This window comes from Erithacus rubecula (genome assembly GCF_903797595.1).
Source record: "Erithacus rubecula genome assembly, chromosome: 2".
Classification (NCBI taxonomy): Eukaryota; Metazoa; Chordata; class Aves; order Passeriformes; family Muscicapidae; genus Erithacus; species Erithacus rubecula.
In genome coordinates this window covers 20,768,722-20,789,649 of record NC_136685.1, presented here as the reverse complement: position 1 = coordinate 20,789,649, position 20,928 = coordinate 20,768,722, and the positions used below count along the sequence as shown (strand labels likewise).

General features: G+C 34.0%; 1 protein-coding gene across 1 annotated transcript in view; it reads left to right on the top strand.

Moving 5' to 3' along the window:
• The window catches only part of CSMD1 (CUB and Sushi multiple domains 1), a 1,041,152-nt gene that overhangs the window by 980,887 nt on the left and 39,337 nt on the right, over positions 1-20,928 (top strand). The window contains 4 exon segments of the mRNA XM_079329059.1: positions 1,297-1,491; positions 3,971-4,144; positions 10,887-11,060; positions 12,755-12,928. Of these exon segments, the coding sequence (XP_079185185.1) occupies positions 1,297-1,491; positions 3,971-4,144; positions 10,887-11,060; positions 12,755-12,928 (717 nt within the window).

Here is a 20,928-nt window from a genome sequence, read left to right as displayed (position 1 = left end):
CTTCCTAAGATATATTAAAAACATATCTAAAAAAATATTCTACAATTTCAACTCCATATAACATTATAATCTGTCATTCTGAAGTTCTGGAAATTATTTATCCTTTATGAATACTTACACATGTCCATAGATATGCTGTGTTCAGTTCTGATTTTTTTGGACGCCAAAATTTGCCATGAGTAAGATAACTATTGAAACAGGTAGATGTAGAGTATAGCATTAACATCTAAAGTTTTACAAGCATTTTCATTCTTTCACTTTCCCTTTAGTTCAGTGATTGCCTGAACTAGTCTCTTCCATCACACATTCATACTTGTGATAAAATCTCTTTATACGTCTCAGACAGTGTGAAGTTAATGGAATATGCATTTATTTATTTATGTATTTATTTTATTGATTTTCCTTGGAAAGTATAGATTTTCTTAACTGTTTCTGGGGTAGTAGTTTTTTCTTAGGTAGTGAATCCCACTCAGTGACATAGTAGCGAATCTCAGTGAGATAAACAGTCAGTAATTCACCCAGACATTTTATATAGCAGTGAAGTTCATTAAAACATGGTAAAAGGTAACAAATATAACTATTTTAAATAGTCATAAATATTTTAATTTTGCTAGTCTAGAGTCATAGGTACATTAAGATAGAATTCATGTCAATATCATAAATATTGTGTGCATTCTGTGGACTGAAATTGCAGAGCATCAAACTGAAACTGAAAAAAGAACATAAACCATATTTATTGTCTATTGTCAGTAACTGTATTCTCTTACAAAATATGAAATACTAAAAACAACAGAACTATAATAACTCTAGAAATCTTCCTAAATATCATAAATTTTTAGCATCTTCTAAACTGGAATGAAATAATTTTCCTGTGTACCCACAATATATGGTTTTATAGTAATTATTTTTTCAATGTGTGCTAGCAGCTTTTATGGCAACCTGTTTTAAGAACTTCAAGCTTTGCAAACATTACTTAGCAATATTTGCTTTCCCTTTTACATCCATCATAATCTGTCATGTGTTTTGTCTCTGAAATCTTTGAATAAATCTCATTAGAGAGCATAGCTGTATGTCATTGTTCCACTACACCCACTAAGTGAAAATATACTACAGACTCCAGTTCAATTTGTAATACTCCCTGTATGCAAATTATTTTTCTTAGAACTTAGAACATTTCCAAAATGACTATGGTATTCTAAGTATTATATTGTGAAACATCTGTCAGTAAGGCAAGACATACATCTGTAAAGAAATTTTGGGGCACAATGCTAATATGTATGTGCTCTTTCTTCTCAGCTGTAACCTGCCCCAGCATAGAGACTCTTCTGTCAGAACATGTTGTCTGGAGACTGATTTCTGGGTCAATGAATGAGTATGGAGCTCAAGTCATGCTCAGCTGCAGTCCTGGATATTATTTATTGGGTCGAAGACTCATACAGTGCAGGACCAATGGAACCTGGAGTGTAGGCAATGAAAGGCCAACTTGTAAGGGTAAGGAACATACTTGTTTACACAATATCCTATGCTTCTTAATACATATCTTTTCTTTTTTAAATAAAGGCTTTAATAAACTATTTTGTTCTCACATTCCAAGAAGTTAGAAAATGTGAAATTTTCACTAACTTGAAATTAATTTATTCCAACTCCTTAGGTGTTAAGTACAATATGTTTCATACAAGAACCAATGAAGTAGCATCCAGAAATCAATCTGTATTTATTATTTATAGGTGGTGCATAAGTATGTAGAAACTAATTGGAGAAATTGTGTTACTTTAGAAGATTACAGACTAGAGTTAGATTAGAAGATGATATTGCTTTGACTTCTTGGGTGAAGCATTAAAACTGTACTGTTGGAGAAGCATTCAAATGAGCTTTTGTAGTGTTTTCATACAAAAATGCCATGAAATTGCATCAATCCTGACTTTGGATTTTTATAGTTTTAGAGAACCTTGGCAATCTCAGTGGAATAATTCTGATTTAAAGGGTTACAGTGCCAAAGTCTTAATAAATTTCTCCAAAATGTCATTTTTTCCTTAACAATATGTTATTTTTTTCAAATTATGTTAACTGCAATAGTGTCCCTTCCTTTTTGTGCACACAGACTAAAAAATGTAGTTTTGATCTGCTACCTGATATGCAGCTACTGCTGTATATGCTGCTGTTCAGATGCTGACAAGTATTTGAAAAGATAATTCTTTCCCACCCTCTACAATTACACAAATTTTATGTGAGTAGAAAATAGAGTGATCCACATGAGATGCAGTTAAGCAAAAGAAAAGTATTAGATAGAGGAACACAGGATGTTACTGATTGAAGAGATATTAATTAATTTATAAGAAAGGTGCATTATTTTGCCCTCTGCTAGAGGGCAGATTAGGATTTAATTACAGCAAACTTCATCCCCCAAGAGATATTCAGTAATATTTTCATTGGACATGGATCATTAAGAAACACACTGCAGAGTATTTTTGTGGAGTCTACAGTTTACTTTCCCTATCATTCACATGCTAAGGATAGATTTTATATATACATATATATATATTTTTTCTAGTTGTTTATTGTTCTGAAGCAGTAGGAAAGCTAATTGAAACACTGATGATAAGGAGTTTAGATTATATTTATCTATTTATTGTCTAATTATCCATAGTATCTCTAAAAGAATTGCAAATCCTCAAATTAGAGGTCATTCTGGATTAAGAGAAATCTAATTAGTAAGTTGTTTTTTTTTTAAGTATGCTGAACAGATGCCTAAATGTCCCGATATATCTCATTATTCATGTAGTTTATGTATTTTTTACTGTAATCACTGAAATTAAAACCAATGAAGCATTTGTAATATGTTTAGAACTGTTCATTCTACTGAATCAAAGTCTTCAAAAAGAGTTTACTTTATTAAACATAAATGCAATTAATATTCAGCAATAAAATTAGAAATTATAATGTTAGGCTAATACACAAATTATATTAATGTGACTTGATCATAGTCAAAATGAGTCTTACTCATGTCTGGGCACATTATGTACCTAAGAAACTATGATAATACATTTTCTGATTATGACTGAGGTAATTAATTACATGGTAGCTGGTACTTGATTTTGTCCAAATTCTACACAATTCCATGTTGTATTCTATAGCGAACATTTTAAAATATATGAGTGAGGCCTTGGGATTTCAAATAGGAAGTTTAGTTGTGATCCAGATGCTATTGAAAGCAAACATATGATTTATACTAATATATAAATACAATTGAAGCTCTTAAAATTATATTCATCTTAAATTGCAATATTATTTATATAGTCTTCTAGAAACAGAAGAAATGACAGAATGGTTTTAATTAAACAGAATGGTTTTAATTAAATTAGAGTTTGGTAAATTCTTGAAAGACAATTTTTCATGTGGTGTGCAATATCTGTGGGTTGCAGCTGATACTACAGAGAGTTCCTGTGATAATTGGTCAAATCTAGTCTTTGGCAAAACCAGATGATTTATTGTTTCAGCAAGCAGACTATCATATATGCTATACACGTATAAGTAGGAGTGGGAAATAAGAAAAAAGACAGTTCCTAAAAATTCAGAGTGCTAAATGTTAAAAAGATTTATAATACCTTTAAGCTGGCACAAATAACCATGCAAAATGTATTTGAGGAGCAGCCATGGATATGTACATATGGAATATAACCACAACCTTCTGAGGAACTAATATAATTCCCGTGTTTCATAACTAGAAATATAGATTGGCTACTGTCAAGATATGCAGGTATCCCAAAGAATCTTTAGATTTAGAACCTACATTGCCAAATTAGGCATAAAAAATTAAGCCCTTTCTATGGAATACAACTTGCATATTTATTCCTACTACATTTACTTTTTTAAGAAAACATGAGGTGATGTATTATCTTCCAGTAAAAAAAAAAATATTAAAAGCTTTTCCGTATTTCAAAATGTTCTGTTTCTTTTTGTTTTCCCCTAGTTATCTCCTGTGGTGGTCTTCCATCTCCACCAAATGGAAATAAGATTGGAACCTTAACAGTGTATGGAGCTACTGCAATATTCACTTGTAACACAGGATACACATTAGTTGGTTCCCATGTGAGAGAATGCTTGGCAAATGGTCTCTGGAGTGGTACTGAAACCCAGTGCCTAGGTAAAACTCCCAAATTTCTCTCTGTTTTTTGTTTTGTTTTGTCCTATACAGTATCAAGAATCAGAATTCAGTGATTTTGCACTATTCTACTAGGATATATCTTTTTATTAGAAATTGAATTACCTTTTATGTTGCTGTAATGCTTTTCAAACCAGTAGGATTTTTAAGTGACTCAAATAATTTCCCACATTCGGAGCGCTTTTCATTGTGGTGCAGGGTGTGTGATGAAACTAAGCTTCAAGATAATCTTCAATTAGGGCTATTCCTGATGCATTCCAGCTACAATTGAGCATTGAGCTTATTGGTCAGGGGAAGCAGAAAAGAGGCAGTCAGAAGTGAAGCAAAACCAAGACTCTTTAAAACCCTGAGATTTATATAGTTTGGACATTAATTCTCACCCCAACTCTTTCTCTCTTCAGATCCCCTCATATTGGTTCCCACTCCTAATACAGACATAAGAAAAGGGTTTTCTTTTTGAGAAACATTTGAGGCTTGGAAGCAGGTTTATTCTTGGTTGTGAACAAGATATTTACTTCTGGAATCTGTTACTTGCTTTGTCTGCCCTATTTTTGCAGATTTTCTTCTTGCCTTACAGTTGAATGTACTCACTTGCTGACGGGGAAGGAGGAATTTTTCTTTCCTCTTCAGAGCTCAACCTTACATAAAGAGCATCTTTCTACTCTGCTGCCTCACTCTGTCACCTTAGCAGAACACACAGTGTTCCATGCTTATCATTATATTCAGGTGTACATGGGAATGTCCAAGCGCCTCTCCTGGCTGGTGGGAGAGTTTTACAGTGGATCTGTTACAACACTGGATCATGTACAGTCCCCTGCTGGAAGGCCTCAGAAATGGATCTGGGAGCTGTGGATCTGGGATCCTTTGCTGGACCCAGACAGAGCTGGATTTTAGCATAGCTGCTGAATTGGCTTTCCCCACAGATACATTCTTCTCCCCAAGCTTGTTTACTTAGGCCCTAGATAATTGGGCAATAGAACCACCTTTATTTTATTTCAAGCTCCCATAAGGTGGCTTAACTTTATGTCCAGATTTCCAGGAATTTGCAGAGGCTTATTTGGTGTGTGGGGGAGGCACATGAGCAGTCACAGTCTTTTTACAGCTTGCCATAGTGGGCAAAGTCCTACAGTGATCTTAGCAATGTTTGAGCCACTAACCATTAATGCCTCAATTTCTCACAGATGCTAGGCTGAAGCAGAAAGAAAAATAAAGACAGAATATTATCAGAAGAAAAAATAGCACAGAATAATGTAATTCAGATCAGAATTAAGGTTTTATAGGCTTTCATTAGGTATTAATGTTTGACTCCTTCATTTTGCAGAAGGAATGTTTGTAGTTCAATTATTTTGAATATAGTTTTATAGTATGTTGTCTCTTAAGAATTGGTGTGGTCAAAAGTAGCCACCATTTTCTCATAGAACTTATCTAACATCTAAATGTCAGTTCATTATTAGTGACTTCGAAGCAAGATGTAGTTGGTTTTCGGCAAATTTTATGAAAATAAAGAACACTTCTCTGTTATGATACATTTTCACACTTTATTGCTCAATTTGAAATAAGCTGTTTTTAGAAATAAGTAATTTTGATGACAGAAATAGGCATAAGAGATCATAGGATATAGGCATAAGCAGAGTACATTAATTGCTACTTCTTTTGAAAAAATTGCACTGAGGTGCTGCTTACGGGAATGCCATGATTCAACACTACTTTTTCACATGCATAAGTTCATCAGCTCCACAGTAGAAGTGTACAGAGGTTTGTATCTAAAAAGAAATCAGCCATCCATTGGTGTCAGGATATCCCTGGACTAAGACTGACATTTAAATATGTTGGAACTGCAACTGTGAAGATCCAACAGCCCAAAATTTGCATGTGTGAGAGTGTTTTCTACAATCCTTTCTTCTGTTCTGAGCAAGCAAACTCTATCACAAAAACACCCCCAAAACAGGGAAAAAAAAAAAAAAATAGAGCAATTATCCCTGTAGGTTTTTCCAGTGTGCTATACCACTCATTGCCAGGGTATTGCCTGCGTATGATGAATAGATATCAGTATTCATTCATTTTGAATAACCTGAAATGCCACTTCATAATCTGATCAGTAATAACAGTATTTAGTACTTATATACTACTTTTCTTTTTTGAAAGGCTATATGCAGGATAATTTGGCTGCCAACATATGCAAACTAAACAATGCAAAGTCTCAATGGATTCTGTTTGTATTATAAATCACTCTTGCCCATGAAAGGCTGGAAAAGAGGTTTTTTCTTCTTTTCTGTCTATTGAGAAGTAATGTTTGCACTGAACATCCCAGAAGATTAACTGTCTATGGTAGTCATGAGTTTAGATTCAAATACTATAGAGATGGAGGACTTACGTATATAGAACAATACCACATTATTCTGAAAGTCATTTTAGAAACAATACCTAGTGAATCTTTTAACTCTTTGGGAAACAGTTATTAAGTTTATGAGATCTCATTTTTAGGGAAGACTGAGTCTGTATGCAGATTGAATTTAATTTATATGAAGTCATCCTTTTCTTCTCCAGGAGTAATTTGATAGTGGATTTTGTCTAATTCAGTTTTTAACAAATCCTCATTGAAAGTGGTATCGATTACTACTATCTTCTTATAGCTAATGACTTTTTATTTTTTTCCCACCTGACTATCTGCATTCTGCATTTTAAATTATTTTTACAGATCTATTCCCACTTGTAATGAACAGAGGACCTCTTGCAGGAACTATTACTGTAGTGAAAGCATTCTTTGATTTATGATACTTCCAATTGGTTTTCTAAAAGCTTGGAGAGACTTTAGTTCTTATTTGATGGATTTCATTGTTGAAATGATTATGATTAGAACTTATGATTAGAACTGTTAAATGTGTGGATCTACCTCACCAGACAAAGAATATCACATTTAGAGCCAGCAGGTTTAATCACTACTTAGTTGTTCCTATTTCAAAATCAGACAGGCTCTATAGTGATAAAAATATTACACAGTTGTCAGTGTGAAAATCTAAATTTGAGTTACCCCATGGCTACTGCAGAAAATTTTAGTTCTGCTGCTAGGCCCCTTCCTGTCACTCTTACACTCTTTCATATAAGGTACATTATTGCCATGCTCTTCAAACACTTAATTTAGATGCAATTAAGACTACAATCCAAGGTCAATGGAACTATGTAGACTCCTCCAGAGAGCAATTCAGGAAAGGTAAATTCTTAAATTTTAAAGCTAGGTGATGTGAATACTGCTAGTTGAATATTCCTGAATTTCAAGGACAACATGCCCCTAATTTATTTTGGAGGTGCCTTTAAGACTTACCTGAGACCTGTGAAAATCAGAAGGCAAACACCCAGGGAGCTCTAAATAAGCCTTCCCATTTCAAAGGAATTATAATGAGTTAGAGATGATTTTTATCTACACATGCACACATGAATATAACTCAAGACACCTATAGATGAAAATAGATATCACTTTATGTTACCCACTGATTATGTCTAGAATTAACTTATTATTTCAGGTTAAAGAAGTACACTAATTTCTGTATCTTAGGAAAGAGTTTGTCAATTCTTTATATTTGTCTCTAAAGAAAGCTAAAATCAAAGACTCTAGTTAATGAGTCTAAGGCTGGATATAAGACCTAAGTCTTCAGTTTGTTAGCATTACATGTATTTTTTGTTAGCTATACAAGCATAAATTTGAATTTCTTGAATTTGAATTTCGTTCATTTTCACTCAAACACTTCCAAGAATATTTGCAAATACAAGTCACAAAACCTATGTGGTTTTATGCATGCTTTGTATGTATGGCTGACCATAGGTTCATATAGGACAAATTGGAAGCATTTAAATTTGCCTAATTTCATCTGAAAAATCAGAGGCACTTAATTATGGATCACTGTGTTTTCCTGAAAAGATCTTTTTCCCTGGTTTTTTTTTTGCCTTTTCAGTATGAAAATATTCTGCTGTGGACTGTAGTTGTGTAAAAATATCTAATCCTTTAATTGATAACTCATTGGTAAATTGCAGTATAATATTATGATATTGGCTTATATTTGAAATTCTTAATAAAATAAAATATAATTGTTTTTATCTTGCTTTTCAAGTGTTTAGAATAAAACTGCTGAACCAGCCTTGATGTATATGAACAAGTTTTTAAATTATTGAGGATATATTTTACTAAAAAAATCTCTTCAGAGATTTCTTAATTTTCTTTAATCTTAGTTGACGAGAAAATGATATACAGTTTGTGTCATTGCAATGCTCTTTCAGTTCTTGATACGTTGGAATAATTAATCTAAATGAGTCAAAATTCCCTGAAAAATCATTAAAAACAGTAGGTGGAACGATCTGTAAATGAAATTACTCACATGATAAGTCCAGCAACTTGTTAAATCCCCATTTAAGAGAAAGTGCATAATATTTTTCTTAATGCCAGGTGGCACATTTCATCTGTCTTTCTTCTTGAAATTCCCTGCAGTCATGTGTCTTTCTTCTGTGCAACTACTGCGTTTCAATACTTCACTATTGACATCTAGAAAATGAAAAGTCCCAAATGAATTCCTTTCTATTTCACCTCAGTCCCTGGGAAAAAAATAGGGAGGAAAATATTAGGAACTAATTTCTAGGCATAGGGAAAATAAAAAGATGATTTGGAACAGGCAAGATGGAAGAATCAAAAGCAAACCTTGATAATCTTACTGCAATTCCAGTGACTGTCTCATGAGATGTAGATTTTAGCAGTAGATTTCTTTCAATTTGTGGTGTAGCAAAACCTTTGAAACAGTTTCCCTTTGCATCCTTGTAGCCAAAATGAGATGAGATGAGACTGGACGGGGGAACTGCAAAATGGAAGGTAAACTAATTGAGACAGCAAACTCTAAGGGTATTGTTTCTTGGTTTGAAGTGTGACTAGGAGCCAGTGGATACTAAGGATGAATAGAAAGGCCAACACTATCCAGCCTCTGTTGGTTACTTGGATAACAAATTGGGATGCAGCTGCAGCAAGTTTGAGAGGGACACAAAATGATGGAAGAACTGTTTATGTGTGGATTGTGGTACTGCTAGACTGAGGGACCTTTAGAATCTGGAGCAAGCACATAATATTCAGAAAAGACAAATACAGAATCCTGCACTTTGCCTTGAATAATGCTATTTTTGAACTAGCTGGGTAAAAGCAATTTTTACAGAAAGCACCCAGGTGACTGAGTGGAGAGGCTGACTAAGAGTTAAAAGTGTGGCCTTGCAGTAAAAATATCACAGACTGGAGTGTATGAACACCAGTGTAGTCAGCAGGTCGTGGTTATTATTTCCTCTTCAGCAATCATGTGGAAAATTGTGTGTAGTTTTTGTGTCCTCCACCATAAAAGAGAGATATTGCAAAATGAGGCAAGTCAGGGGAAGGGCCCATTAAGGGGCCAGGGGCTGGAGTGTCTTTTAGAGAAGGAGAGGCTGAGTGAGGCTGGAAAGAGAGAAGGGTGAAAGGGATCATATTACTAATTTGGACTGAGAACTATAAGATAAATTATTCCACAACACATTTCAAGGAGAAAAATACGCTTACAATGTCCTCTGTTGCCATATTCTCTGTTTTAAGGGGAAAGTGACTGAGTAATGAGTGAAATCTTGCGTTTATACTCTCTTCCTTAAATTTGCAGAATACCACAATGTCTTCTTAGAGGCATCAGCAATACAACAATTTGAATTTTTATAATAATCCTGCATGTATGAGCAACCTAATCAAGTGGTGTATGCTTTATCATTCTAGTGTTTTAAAGGAGCCATTAGGTGTGAATAAAATATAATGCCTAGTATAATAAAGGAGCGTTATTAGAAAGGAGATTGAATCCAGAAGAAAAGTTGCAAAGAAGTTGCTGTTGAGGGATACAGCCTACATGAAACAGAAGTGATCACACACAAACACACAGCCCATTGTAGGCTGCAGTCTTAAATCCTAGGTCCCAGTCCCCACCTCTCAAAATGAGGACAGCGCAGTTTCAGATGAAATTGCTGCAGTTGTAATTAATCAGTGTCTGCACAGAAACAAACAGACAAACAAAAAAACATTTTTCTCTTTTTTAATCAGTAAAGAGAAATAGTTTTTTGCTCAGCAACTCAGTTTTCAAACAGAGTGGAGAATCCAGAATGAATTAAATTATTACTTGGCTTCCTCACTGCCAAGACTGCTATTATCTTGGAATAATGGATTCTGTAATGTTTTAACAGCAACTGAAATAAGGAGGAAACAGTGCTGGCAGACATTCCTTCTTGTTAATGCCTTCTGTCTGGAAAATGTTTATAAATTCACATTCATGTCAAATTATAGTAAGCTCTTCTTTATATTGCCTTGCAATTAGGTCAGTATCAACAAAAATACCCTACTTTTACTTTTTATTATGGTGAAGTGCCATAGTAAGGTTGCCTTTTTCCTCACAGAGGTGTGAGGTCTTTAGCTCTCAAACTTTTACTATTATTTCATAATAGAATTCTCATTTCTCTAATTCATTATTTTCTTTTTCAAGGAAGTAGAAGACATGTCATCTGTAGGTTTTGTACCTGAGAACTTGTCCTGTGCAGTGCAGTAGTTAACTCTAAATATATTGTTTATTGAAAGGAAAGTTGAGATTTTGGGGGTTTTGATCGTAAATTTTGACAAGTCTTATTTTTGATGTTTTGTTTGATTTGTTTTGTTTGGCATTTTTGATGGGCTGTTCTTTTACTGTAGCTGGTCACTGTGGCTCCCCAGACCCGATTGTAAATGGTCACATTAGTGGAGATGGTTTCAGTTATCGTGACACTGTAGTCTACCAGTGTAATCCTGGCTTTCGACTTGTTGGTACATCTGTCAGAATTTGCCTACAAGACCACAAGTGGTCTGGACAGACTCCTGTTTGTGTCCGTAAGTACAATTAATTTTTCACTGAATTGTTGCTACTCTTTTAAACATAATCAAATATTAACAGTGGACTGCATGTTCAAATGTTTTCGGTTCAGGTCAGATATTTATTTGACCTATTTTCAATTACAATGGTTGTTGTGATACAATTTCTAACTTAGCAGAGGCTTGTTAATATTTTCAGTAATTCCTAATTTCTGTTTTTTTCAGAAACAGGCTGGCATAGACACTGAATAGCAGGCTGCAACTGTGTAACTTAATCTATCACTTTTTCTTTGTCCAAGCAAAGTTGTTATGCCAAGTATGGGCTTCCTGAGCCTCTCCCCTCATTTTTCTCACCAAGAGTAAAATTTTCCTTTGTATATTTTCATTGCTTGGAGGGCAGAGCTTGACTAGTATTCATCTGTGCAGTTCTGATGGTGACTGCCCATTTTTTCAAATTGGTCTCAAGTTTACTTGCCAATGCAAGCCGAGATATAGCATTAGATTATGCTACATCTGTTAGAAAATATGTTATCTTTTTAATAGACTTTAGTATTTTCTTAATTCACCTGTTTCTGAAAATCCTGTAATTAAGTGCCAGAATTGTGGAGTCTTTCCTTCTCTAGTTCATTCTTCAATTTTGTGTCAGATTATGTGACATTTTCGGAACTGTCAGCCTTGTAATCAGTCAAGTCTAATTTATCTGTTTATTATTTTACTACTTTATTATGTAGTTGATTTTGTTTCCTTTTCAGTTTTATTTAAGAGCCCCATTTTTATACATATTTTTGTTATTTTTAGTGGAGGATTTATATCAACTATTTCAGTGTTGCATTTTTTAAAAGGTCTGCAATTCAGACAGAGTATTGTCTATGCAGAGACAGTCACTGAGATGGTTGGCTTACCTGTGCAATACATATTAAATTTCTAAATGTTTAGTATTTTCATTCTTCGTGTGAAATGAAAATTTTTACTTGTATGAAGTGGCAGGAAAAATCTGCCAAGTGTCTTTGTCCTCTTAAAGTCCTATTTATATCTTCAAGTTATTTATATTCATCAAAGGAAAAACGTCACAACTAGCGTTGTTACTATTAGTGCCTTCATTTGACTGTGCAGTGAATAAAATCCCTTCAAAAGAAAGTGGCAAAGCTGGGTCAGCATGGGAGGGGCAGGAGGCTTTCTAAATGCATGTCACCATTACTGGCAAAATCGGGATAAAAAATTACTGCTTCAGTAAAGCCATGCAAGATCCTTGAAGCTGGACTGCTGTAGAACTTGAGTGTTTTGATATAGTGCATCAAATTAGTTTGGCTCTACTACATGTTTAAGCTTTCTGGAAAAAAATATTTTCCTTTATTTGTATTAGTAGGAATTTTTAAATGCATTTTTAAAGGTCTAATACGTATCAGATGTGTGTGAAAATGCATATATGTATATATACACATATATATATTTAGATTTATTTTTATTACAATTTTTATCATAAGTAGGTTATAAGAGTTTTATTGAAAAAAAATTCTCCTGACATTTCAGAATTCTCAGTAAATGTATCCTATTCTTCTTCTTATATGTCTTGTATAAATGTCAAGGAAAAATTCAGAAGGGGGGAAAAAAAAGTCGAAAACCAAAATGCCAAAAGAGCACCAACCTGCAAGTGGTTGCATGGATCAGTACCATTCTCTTAGATGCTAACTTGCCTATTTTTCTTCTAACAGCAATCACATGTGGACATCCTGGGAATCCGTCTCATGGAATGACTAATGGCAGTGAGTTCAATTTAAACGATGTGGTAAATTTTACCTGCAACACTGGATACTTACTGCAGGGTGCTTCTCGAGCACAGTGTCGAAGCAATGGGCAGTGGAGTAGCCCTTTACCCAACTGCAGAGGTAAGAGCCTGGAAAAACTGGAATATAATTCACAAGCCTGTCCTTTAGGAACTTATTCTCACCTTTATTTGAGTGTCTGCATTTCTATATTGGAGGTTGCTGTTATGGCTCAGTATTGGGGAAGCCTAGGCTTTTCTGTATTTTGCCTCGAAGTTCTCAGACTGCCATCACCAGCACTTAATTTAGAGACATAAATAGTGAACTTTGTATCAAAGAAGTTATATTAGATCAATAAATCACGGTTGCCTGTCTAGCATGAATTAGGTACATTTTAATACAGTTTCCATAAATGGTTATTATGAAATTAAAAATTTATGTATGCAAGCATTATTAATTTTGATTCCTAGAAATACATTCTGCTTGGCTTTTTTGCAAAGACATCTGAAATTGATTCCTGGTGTGCTATGGGTAAGAGGGATGTGTTTGACAGATGAGAATGAAGCAAAGGTTTGTGTTAAAAATCTGTATGAAATGTGCATATTAGGAAAGGACAAGGAAAAAAAAAGACAAAAACATTTTAAAACACAATCTACAATTCTCAGATTGAATTCTTTATCTAGATTCCAGTAGTGTAATTTGGATTAAAACTTTCTGAACTTAGCCTTTTTTTACTCTTTCAATTTTTGACCCATGTTTTTTGCTTATTTTCTTTAACTTTTGGCTGTTGTTGCAGAATATGGAGCTAGCATCTCATCTTTGGTCTATTCCACCAATATCTTGATCAGACACCTAAAATCTGTTCAATCATTTATTGTTTTTATGCTATATTCCCCAAAATAACTTCTACTGGCACAGTGCATGCTTTCTCAATACTGAATCCATTAAGATACTGATATTGAATTATATTGTGCAACGTTTCCTTTTAAATCATTGAGGCAGACTGAAAATCTTCTGACCACATCATAGATGTAAACTGACAGAGAATTGAAAGGCAGGACATGAGGTAAATCATGTAAGATGTACTGGAAGTTCTCAAAGGCCTGGGGAAACTTTTTTGAGGTACTCCATATCCTTCAGTGCTCTTTTTGTGAAGGCTCTGTGAGGAAATGTATTTTAATGGCTCTAATTTACAGATATTTTTCCTGGTCGTATTCAAAGCTGGAATTATCTGGGTTCATTTGTAAATGTTAATAGTGGTGCTAATTTCTAAATATGTAAACCAAAACCAAATTTTAAAATGCTGATTCTGGAAAGAATTTGATGGTTATGTCTGCTTTGGAACATGAAAAGAAATCGAACACAAAAATTTCTCCAGAAATGTGATGGTTACTAAGCTTTTCTTGAGTGTTATCTTTCACTAGAAAAACATTAAAGCAGTGTAATACTGTGCTTTTTGGTTTTTTATGGGCTAAAGGAAATTGCAGGCAGCAAAGTCATTCTAAGGATGCAACATTGGGACTAAAAATCATGTAGTAAGAATGTAACTTTGACTATTGTACCTTTATTATCCACCTGTTGGTTTAATAAAATCCTATTGTATTGCAACTGTTGTTTCTAAGAATAATAATTATCTTTAGTGATTAGCTCATCATACTGTTTCAGAGATAGCTGATGCAATTTCAGGCTCAGTGTGTGTGGAATTAGATCTTTCATTCTCATTAAAACAATAAAGAGATGGCAATTCCCTCAGTCACGACCCTCAGAATTTATTCAAGTGAGGTAACTAACATAGCAATATAATTATTGCAACAGAGAAACAATAACTAGTAAACTCTTCCTATTAAGGCTCATGTATTTCTTTTCTCTTTTTATACTGTTTTCTTTTGCTAGACCTAAGTAAATACACTTTTCTGTCTTATCTGGGAGGCATTTAATTAAGGTTTTATTTGTTGGAAAAACATACTTTTTCACTTATACTGTAGATGCAATCAGAATCTGTTTTTTGACTGTCAGAGGCAGAGAATAGAACAGCTTTACTGAAGTTCAACCCCATTTACACGCTGAATTACTCAGCTATTTACATTGAACACCATTACCTTTATTAAAAAGAAAACAAATCAAAATGAAAGCAAGGAAAAACATGCAAAGACTGAGAAGAATTAGAATGCTTACAGTTACTACAACATTATTTCAGTTGTGTCTCCTGTCTACTTTTGTTGTCCTTTTTAAATTTATTCACAACTTTGAGTTTGATCCAGGCCAATTTATGGTCTGAAATCTTGTTAAGGGAGTTGAAATCTTGTTAATGAGTGAGTATTATAGATGCAATTCTGCCAAGATCCATTCACTTAAGGATGGTAAACTCCTACCAGACTGGAGTGGCCCAGAGTTCTCTTAGTTGAGTATCTAAAGTTTTGTCTTTTCTCCTGAAGGTGGTATGGAGCTGGAATTTTGCCATTCACTCAGTGTTTCTTCACTTCATTCTTCTTTTCACTTAGTATTTCTTTCTCTATAGTAGCATATATTTTTCAAGAACTGTCTTGTATCTCTTCCATCAAGAACTGCAAGGATCCACCTAATTTCATCACCTTCTCTGTGCACTCTGCTAAAACCCAGAGTTCTTTGCTGCTAATCATGATAACACTGTAGCTGCTGTGACCAGGTTTAACTGATTTAGAGGGTTTGAAAAAGTTATCATGAAGTTTACAATTTGTCCAAGAAACCTCTCCTTCTGGATAGGAATATGCTGTCTAAATGTACATTTACAATTGCAAATGTATTTGTGCACCAGAAGTTATTTAGTTGTACTGTAAATGGAATATTCAATATCCACTTGAGCTAAAGCATTATCAGTGTTACAGTAGTTCTGTACAATTCTCCTAGGACATGCATCTCTGATCTAGAAATGTGGGGGATTCTTATTTCAATTATATGAAAATTTAAAATGTTACATTATAATTTCCTTGATAATTGGTATTGTTTCTTATTTTAGGTTGGGGGGGTGGATTTATCTTGCAGTTATATAGCAATTGGATTATATAGCAGTTTCTCTCTGCTATTCTCTTTCTGGTGTGTGTTCTCCACAGGCTACAGAGAATATCTACTTCCTCGTGCACTGTTGTCTCCTCTAAACTCAGTGTTCCCTTCTTTATTTCTCGCTAGCCTTTGTGTGTGTATGTGTGTTTCTCTCTGTGTGTGTGTGTGTGGCCTCCTGTGCCCTTTCCTAAATATATCTGCAGAGAAACAAACTTTTCTCATGGCTCCCCTGTGATTTGAAGAGAGACTGAGAGTTTGGGTTATTCAGCTTAGGGGAGAATGCTCAGGGCAACGTTGCTTATCATCTGTACTTATCTAAGAGACAGTGTAATAAAAGAGGGCCAGACTTCTCAGTGGTGCTCACTGAAAGTACATGATGCAAAGGGTACAAAATCAAACATAAGAAAAAGCTTTATAAATGTGAGAGTGGTGAAACAGCTAAATAAATTTCCCAGAGATATTGTGGATTTTCCATTCTTGCAGCTATTCAAAACCTGACTAGACAAAGCCCTAGGCAAACTGTTTAGGTGCCACTTCCAAGTCCAAGTATTCTTGTGTACAGTTTAAGACTAAGGACTATGCATATACACCAACTGTATTCCTATGTCAAATTTGGTACTAGTGAATTGACTAGAACATACCTAAAGCAAATTATAGCACTTTTTCTGGCATAAGCCTTTGCTTCTAAAATTGTATTTTATTTAATGGGTGGAAAACGTTTGTTTTAAAGTTCATTGTTAGCAATGAAATATGAATTTGTTTACAAAGTAAATCTTCCAGCTCTTTAAATATCCTGCTGGAAAAGGACTGATTCCTGGCAAACATGTATCATTTAATTCAACAGAGATTTTACATATGACCTTTCTTTCAAACCTCGGTTGAGTTCACCTGAGTCAATAATGAACTTGGCTTCATTTGGCTGCAACTGTACAGGAAGTGTTACAAATAAAGGATTGCTGCTTGAAGCTATTGCAAAATTTTATTTTATTTTATTTTATTTTATTTTATTTTATTTTATTTTATTTTATTTTATTTTATTTTATTTTATTTTATTTTATTTTATTTTAATGTTGAAACTGGGCTGTTATGTAGGCATGGGAAACCTGATATTTTTGGAAAATAAAGCTGGGGCAGTTCTTTGGCCCACTTTTGCAATGATACATTGCTTCTGTCATGTCAATTGCAGGTTAACTAAGTAATCAGAAAATTTAGTAAAGAAATTAAATTGAAGTTTTTGACTAAGAAAATAGCAATGTGCAAAAAAAATCATATTTGCTATTTAAGAGCTGTATAATAAAAACTAGTAGGAAAAAAAGGATTTTAATATGTTCATATATTCTAAATACACCACAAGCACTGAATGGCTTTGCAATGATATTCCCCCCTACTCCAGAATGCTTTTATCTGTTCTGGTTAACTGTTTTGGCTCAGCAAGTAAAACCTTTTATCTCTTAAAATCTACATATTTTTTAGTATTTGATTTGGACCTGTGTTCTGAGGTAATGTAGTTCTTAAAATACCCATGCCTTGGGAAAACTATGTTCCCACTTTCTGTCACAAGTTAAAAAATGGCATGTTGTGATGTTCAGGTACTTTGTGAGACAGAAACCCCACATTTTCTGAATTATTTAAACATTGATATCTGTTTAAAAATTTATATTTAATCCCTTCAATGTATTTAGTATTTTCTAAAGATTGGCGATGACCTTTTCTGGAATGTGAAGGTCACTGAAATATGACTTTAAATTCATCATTTGTAATTCTCCTCATGGACTCTTTTTTTACTTTTACTTATTTGATAAAGAACAGGTCAAGTAGTTGGTTTACTTGTCTTTAAACTGGAACCAAATAGCATCAGAAAAATTAAAATACCCAGATCTCTGCTGCAAACCTGCCTGAGTAGAGCTTGGTGTAACTTGGGTGCTACACCAGAAGTAGTTATGACCCTATTAAATCCTAAGCCAAGTGTGGTCACTGGATTTTTTTCCATTAGCATTAGGAACCAGTTTCCATTTAGTCTTTGGAAGCACAGAAAGCCAATCTCCATGCTTTCTACTTTTCATAATAACTCTTAACAACCATAATGAGAACTGAATCAGATGGTTTCATCAGGGCTGTGAACTCCTGATTGCACTGCAGGTCATTTTCCCATATATTATTCTTGAAGCAAGAACTACTGTATTAAATACCACACTTTCTGCCTTTATTAAGGCAGACTTATATTAATAATCTGTAACCAGGAAAAGTGGATATCCTTTGCTACTGTTTCCTTCAAAATTCCTTTTATCTTTTTGTAAATGAGATTTAGGAGCTTTTCTCCTGTTAGAAATATACTTCTTAAGACCAGAAACATTTTAAAGGGAAGATCCATTTGGCAAAATAGGTTTGATTTAACTCCCATTCTCCAGTCTGTATCAAGAAGTCCAGGCTATTTGTTAGTAATAAAGAATTCAAGTCTCTGTTTATTTATACTCCATTTGTGCTGAATTTCTAACTTGAAAGGTTTATCTTTTTTTATATTATTACTCATAGATTCTTGAAAAGTTTAATTAGGCTTTTATGTCTTATCAGGAATCTGATATCTACAAAGAATTACAAATTTTATTTTCCTCTCTTTAATGTCTATGTCATTTGAACTAGTGGTAATATGTTCCACTCATTCACTGACAAGAAAATCTTTCTGATGGCAGCTGATAGAAAGATTAGAGAGATAGTGACTGGTGACCAATTCTTCTCACCCAAAGACAAAGCAGCTCTGAATTTAAGCAGTTTTCCATCTCTGGTGGAGTCAAGCATTCATATAAACTGAGAAATGCATTTTGTTTACCTTTGTTTTTTTCCAGAGTCAGAGGCCTTTGTTGTGACTTATTTATACTTAAATGTCAGATATACCTGGTCTGGTCATATTGATAGCATGGTGATATTCTTCAGAAGCATAACTTGCACTTGAGTAAGTTTCCTAAATAAGGAGGTGAGGTGCCATGGGAGGTGCCATACACTGTCAGATATTAACCTGATCTGTCAGAGATGCCCCTCTCTGGAATGAAACTAGCCTGGAGATCAGGCAATAACATTTCAAAAGTAATTAAAACATCTTTTGAGGCAATTGAAGAGTTTCTCATCCAGGTGAAAAACAATGCTCAGATTAAAAGAGAATCTGAAGAAAAAAAAACTTTAAGTGATGATCCCAGAGTTTGTACTAGTCTGACACAAGCTATGGTGTCAATATTACTTGTACATAGATGCCCCAAACTGAATTTTGCATGCAGACAACACAAGAGAAAAATGATAGGTAAGTATTTTATCTTTCTGGTCAATTTGCTATTTTTATACCTTGCAAAATCTGAGAAGTAAATGTATTCTAGATACCAACATTCATGCAATACTTTTCACACAAAAATCTTTAAAAATACTTATTATCAGATATGAAAGTTCATAAAAGATGCTTGAGATTGTTTCTATCAAGAAAAAAAAGTGTGAGAACAAGAAACAAAATACTGTGAATTATGTGCTTTTTTTATGATCATTCAGCATTTTTGCAGAGAGCTGCCCTAGACGACTCTGACATGGTCTTTTAACTTTGTCCTCAAAGGTTTGAACCTACTCAGTGTGAGATTCCAAAGTTATCAGGGCAGACTTGGAGTATTCTCCAGATTTTCTCAGAAGACTAAACCAAGACTGACAGAATTAATTTCCCATACAACTCTTGACAGGTGTCATTGAGAGAAAGCAATCTCTGTCTACTCTCACTGTGATTTACAATTGAGTCCCCAGGGTGAAAGGCAATTGGGGAAAATACTGTTTTAGTTCTGTATGCCAGCCAACTCAAATTCTTTTCTAAAGTACTCCTTACTGCAGCCCTTCTTAGCAACAGAATACTTGTGCATAGATTTAAAAACTGGCAGCTGATCTGAAATGGCACTGCAGGCATAATTGTGGCTACTTGTTAACTGGAGGGATAGTATTCTCTTCCATAATAATTTGATAAGACTTCATGTATGATGCAAGAATTTTGTTCACAGAGCACATGCAGAAATTATGCATTTGGTGACTGTTTTGTATTTCATTCATCACTGAGCTGTCTGAACAGATACTACTGGTACTGGAGTGAAAATTCTGTACCACACAGGAAAATTGATACTTTGGGACTGCAATATATTCTTTGAACATTCTATATTTCTGCATGGAGAATTAACTTTTTCTGTTCTCCCTATTGACTTGAAAAATAGTTCAGTTAGAATTGCTTTTGGGTAGCTATGGGCCAGCATATCTTCATGAAAAAAGTTCCTTTTAATTTCTAATACTGCCTTTGCATAAGTGAACTTGGCACAATTACCTGTTAAACCAAAGATTAATTTAAAGCAGTTATATTTGATTTTGTTTTTTGTTAATAATTTCAACTTCACTGACAAAAGGGACAGCACTTGTGAATGCTGGTTAAAAATTAAACTTAGGGAGAAAATTGAGTAATCCATAGGATGGCAAGAATATTTGAAAATAATTATATTAATGAATCTACAAAGCCTTCAATAAATGAGAGAATTGAGCAACATTCATCAGATTTTTCTTCTGTTTCAAAGAATATTCTGGCACTCAAATTTAAATAATTTGAACTATTATTTTCAGTGTTCTCTTTCAACTAATCTAATGCATATTTGAGTTCAATAGCAATGATTTTCTCTACATGGCAGTGAAATAAATACTTTTTCGTTTTTCTTTTAAACAAATTCTAAAATTGCATTTCATTGTTTATTTTATTGATTTTTTTTCTTTACATAATTTTTACCTGTACTTTTTATCTGTATTTCACTGTTTATCACCTTGGTCTAGAAATAAAATAAGCATTCAATATTATAGTTTAAAAAAATAGTTCTTTCTGGTATTTTGGGGTTCCCATAGTTTCCAAATGAGATTTCTGTATGACTGAGAGTCTGTGATGCCCTGACAAGTTGTCAACCTTTTTGCTCTGGAAGGCACCTTCTTTAAAGGTTTGTGCCTGTAGATCTCCACTGTCATCCCCATTCCATCAAAGAGAACACCAAAACATCTGCAACTTCATTCTCAGACAAAACAACAGTAACAGC